General features: G+C 46.3%; 1 protein-coding gene across 1 annotated transcript in view; it reads left to right on the forward strand.

Annotated features, from left to right (window-relative positions):
- The window catches only part of LOC138405639 (endothelin-2), a 7,518-nt gene that overhangs the window by 1,835 nt on the left and 683 nt on the right, over positions 1 to 5,000 (forward strand). Inside the window, exons 2-4 of the mRNA XM_069515453.1 lie at positions 798 to 960; positions 4,400 to 4,513; positions 4,641 to 5,000. The exon at positions 4,641 to 5,000 is cut by the window's right edge and continues 683 nt beyond it. Of these exons, the coding sequence (XP_069371554.1) occupies positions 798 to 960; positions 4,400 to 4,513; positions 4,641 to 4,746 (383 nt within the window). The 3' untranslated portion in view covers positions 4,747 to 5,000. The remainder of the gene's footprint in view (positions 1 to 797; positions 961 to 4,399; positions 4,514 to 4,640) is intronic.

Genomic DNA, 5,000 nt, shown 5'->3' on the forward strand with positions numbered 1-5,000 from the left:
CGACAGCCCTGCCCAGCCTGGCTCCACAGCTCCGTGCAGACGAGCGTGAGGCCTCCACCTGCAGAGCGACTCCTGCCAACGCAAACAGACGCTCACGGATTAGACTGATCCGCCTGTATATTGTCAGATATTGTCCGACCCTGTGGAGACGCTCTCATAACAGGGCGAGAAATTAAACTTCGGCTTGGCAGACTCCAGACATTGAAGCGGTGGGGGGGTCCTGCTGCCTCAGACACAAACTGCTGCAGATACGTGCACATGTACACAAAGTGTGCACGCTCATGGCCGCTGGGCTCCGGCACAGAGAGAGCAGGAAACACAGAGAAATTACAGGAAGCTTCTCCGGCAACCTGAGGTGAAGGAACAAAAATGTAAAGTACGATTTGTTGCCTTCAGCGAGGAAACAATAAAAGTTTGAGTCCGTCAAGTACAACTGGAGGTTGGCACAAATCCAAGTCAGGGTTTGACGACCGAGAGGAAAATGGTGACATCATGACGAGCCACCCTGAGAGTTCTCACTGACGCTGGCTTGAGTTTGTGTAACGTCTTGTTTTCTGCTGCTGGTTTCCACAGCGGGAGACAACGTGAGAGAGAACCCAGGGTTGTTGCTGTAGTTTTTTCTTTGTACTTGAAGATTAATGTGGATTAGCATAAACATGACAATGAATTTCTCTCCCTCCTCTTCATCCTCCTCTTCATCCTCCTCTTCTCCCTCCTCTTCTCCCTCCTCTTCTCCCTCCTCTTCTCCCTCCTCTTCTCCCTCCTCTTCTCCCTCCTCTTCCTCCTGTGCTTTCCAGCCTCAGCCATCTCTGTTACGGGGCCCACAGCGGAGGAGGGCCCCCTGGTGCAGCTCAACCACACAGCCCACCGGCGAGAGAAGCGCTGCTCATGTGAAAACCAGAAAGACAAAGAGTGCATCTTCTTCTGCCACATCGGCATCGTCTGGGTCAACAGCCCGAGGTGAGAGGACGAGTCCGAGGTTTTATCAGGTCGCTAGACATGTCAGGAACATGTTAGGATCATGTCAGGAACACGTCAGGGACACGTCAGGAACATGTTAGGAACATGTTAGGATCATGTCAGGATCATGTCAGGAACATGTTAGGATCATGTCAGGAACATGTCAGTAAAATGTCAGGAACATGTCAGTAACACGTCAGGGACATGTTAGGATCATGTTAGGATCATGTTAGGATCATGTCAGGAAGATGTTAGGATCATGTCAGGAACACGTCAGGGACATGTCAGGAACATGTTAGGATCATGTCAGGAACATGTCAGTAAAATGTCAGGAACATGTTAGGATCATGTCAGGAACATGTTAGGATCATGTCAGGGACATGTCAGTAACATGTTAGGATCATGTCAGGAACACGTCAGGGACATGTCAGGGACATGTCAGGAACATGTTAGGATCATGTCAGGAACATGTCAGTAAAATGTCAGGAACATGTTAGGATCATGTCAGGAACATGTTAGGATCATGTCAGGGACATGTCAGTAACATGTTAGGATCATGTCAGGAACACGTCAGGAACATGTTAGGATCATGTCAGTAACATGTTAGGATCATGTTAGGATCATGTCAGGAACATGTCAGTAAAATGTCAGGAACATGTTAGGATCATGTCAGTAACATGTTAGGATCATGTCAGTAACATGTTAGGATCATGTCAGGAACACGTCAGGGACATGTCAGGAACATGTTAGGATCATGTTAGGATCATGTGAGATTGATGAATAATTGATATAAACAGAGTTTAAAGGGGTGGAGTCACTTTAGATTTGTTCTCACATGTCAACAGAGAAAAACAATGTTTCATAATGAATGAACATGTGTGTTGAACTGGACACGGGATCGTTATATGAAACACTTGAATGGGAACCAGATGCACGTCTCGCTTCACAATTGGTTGCAGTTAACTTCATTTTAGTTCAGTGTGCACAAGCAGCGAGTGGCCGTCAGATGTGGGGGAGCTAATAAGAAAGCACACCTTTCCTAACGAAGGGTAATTTCTGCCATGTTTCCTCTCGCTGCTTCCAAACAGCTCGTTTTAACCCTTGAACACACGGAGACCACAGCCAGTCTGGAATCACTGCGGTCCACCCTGATCTGCCCACGACCACTTAACTCCTCGCAGCCTGCTCCCATTTTAAATTAACCCTCTGAGTTCTGCAGCAGAAACCTTCCTCCAGCGTCTGTGTGGGTCTTTTACTTCCTGTGATGTCATTTCCTGGAGAACCTTCAAATGTATTTCTTTAAAATCTGTTGGAGCTCAGCTCAAAGTTCTCAGTCAATAACGACGTCATAACAATCGTAAACACGTTGAGAAGAAAACAGAGGCCGTGACCCTCTGCTGCCAAAACAATGAACTTTCTTAATATCAGGGTTTTTTATTTTAAATCGATTCAACCTGGATGATGAAAACAACGATCTCATGCGGCCACTAGAGGCCGCCTGCAGGACTGTTGAGATTTATCGTGTATTCCTTCGTCAATCTCGTCCAATCACATCCACAGTGATTTCACCACGTCTCTGTGAGCAGGACGCCGCGCTGCAGCTTCTTCATGTCGTGCCCATAAGTCACTTAAAGATTTTAATGAATTCCAGGGAGAGAATAAAACGAGGTGTGACCAGAATAGCTTCCAGAGAAGATCTAAAAACAGCTCCTGCAGCAGCGGGACCCTCCCACCAAGTCTCAGACTGTTAGTTTAGTCTAAACATAGCCGAGTGGTAAACTGTGATCTTCCTGCCTCCATCATAAAGACGCTTTAAACTGCGGTGGCACAGCAGTAAATTTACCCACGGAACCCTGCGGCCGACAGCTTCTCCTGCAGCACCGTCCAAACGCTGGTTAGCATGTTAGCACTGATGTGGTGGGTCTGGTGATGCTCAGATTTATTCTTTTGTCATTAATCATATTACAAGTCAACAAATCATGTGTCCCACATCAAAGTCTCCGGGTAATTAGTTTTATTTCTTTCCTCCTGAGCAACAATGTGAGCAGCATCAAACCTGGATTCATCCGCCGCTGAAACGAGTCCCCAAGAACACTTTTTATTTCAGTTTGATCAAAACTGCAGCGATCAGTTGTTTTAAATTTCAAAAGACTCAATTTAATTTGATCATCTGCATCATAAAATTATTGCTCACTACATCCAGGAAATCTCTTAGTTTAGATCTGGAACTGCCTCGTGTGTGTGTAGTTGGAGATTTAAGACGGTGATGTGATATTAGTCTGCTCACGGTAACACGGGGGGGGGGGACGTGCACCTGGACGGAGTCTAACAGTCCAACATCATCGGTTGAATCTTCACAGTGAGTTTCAGCTTCGCTCTCAGAGAAACAGATCAGCTGATCGACCTGAGGTTTGTGTTTCCATTGAAGCAGCAGGACTCTACGTCTGAGGCCTCGTTAAAACTAATGAATGAATAATAACTAATGAATTTATGTTTGTGAAACTGTTGTGAAAGATCACAGTTTATTTTGAAGAGCTCCCTCGTGCACTGTGGACGCTCTGACCTGAGGACATTGGTGAAAACAGCAGTCACCAAAACATGGAGCCGTCGATACACAAGTCATGTTGGTGGTTTCCTTCTAAAACGAACTGCTGTGGTGAAATATCAGGGTTTATATACAGTCTATGGCTGAAACCAGTGGAGGAGAAGAGTTCAACAGGGTTTTAGTGCCTGGAGCCGAAACTCTAGATTTACAGTTGGATCCTTCAGGTCACTTAGATTTATTCCTTCAACACTTCAACACCTCGTGGCTCAGTAGTTCGTCAGGACACCGTCTTCCTGCTGCTGCGCTCATTTCTCAGTAAAGACACTGAGGCGAAGCAGATTAACGACACAAAGGTGAAACGAGCGCAGAGAGGTGAAGGGATGATGTTGTAGATGTTTGCTCAGGAGCTGAGGGTGGAGGAGGGTTCAGATCAAACCAACGACTGCAGGACTGAATCTGAATCAAGGGCTCGTCATGCAGTGAGATCACAAGGTTCCTTTATGACGTGGGGGTTTCTCTTTATGACTCCGCCCTCATGTTCTCATGACACTTAACATCTCAAGTCTGTCTTTGGAGAATGTCTTCACGTTTCGACCAGTTGTCACTTGGACTCACAGATGAACTGATTAGAGTTCAGTGGTCAAAGGTCAAAGGTCGCAGTGACCTCATCAATCCTCCACAGGATGGTGATTCTAGTTTATGCGTGTTTATATATTGTTGGTATGTGGTTTTTACCATAAATGTACGTTGACACATTTCAGAATCAGAAGTACTTTATTAATCCCCGTAGGGACATGAATGAATGAATTTGAGTGAAATGAAGTCATGAACACATGAGCAGCAGAGCTACATGATCCAGATGTGAACGTGTGATGTTTCCTCTCTGTCTTACAGCCGCGTGGTTCCGTACGGGTTCGGATCAGTGCGACTCAGGAGGGAGCTCCGACGCTGCTTCTGCACAAACACACACGACAACGAGTGTTTGAGCTTCTGCTCCGTGCAGACAGAGTGAGGACACACACACACACACACACACACACACTGACACATACACACACACACACACACACACACAGACCTAAAGAGGAATGAGTCACTTCCTCTCACGTCACTTCTCGTCCTGTTTCTTCCTCAGAGGAGAAAACACTGAGGTGAAGAAGACGACTGACAAACAAGTGAAGAGACACAGAGGTGCATTCTGGGAAAAAAGGAGCCGACACACACTGAAACCCCAGACCTGAGGGAGGAACGAGCGTGACACCAGCTCCTCATGAGGAAGTTACTGACATGGACCCTGACGGCAGTTTGGACATGTTCAATGTGTTTATGTAAATTGAATGAAGTACTAGAAAAGAAACACTCGTCTTTTTAACATCTGGCTGATCGTTAATTCAACTTTCAGGGAGTTTAACCTTTGACCTTTCTGTTACCACATGATCTCAGCTGATCCGGAGCGAGGAGGGATGAGAAGCGCTGCAGCAGTTACGTCACACAG

This window comes from Paralichthys olivaceus, chromosome 19 (assembly GCF_024713975.1).
Source record: "Paralichthys olivaceus isolate ysfri-2021 chromosome 19, ASM2471397v2, whole genome shotgun sequence".
NCBI lineage: Eukaryota > Metazoa > Chordata > Actinopteri > Pleuronectiformes > Paralichthyidae > Paralichthys > Paralichthys olivaceus.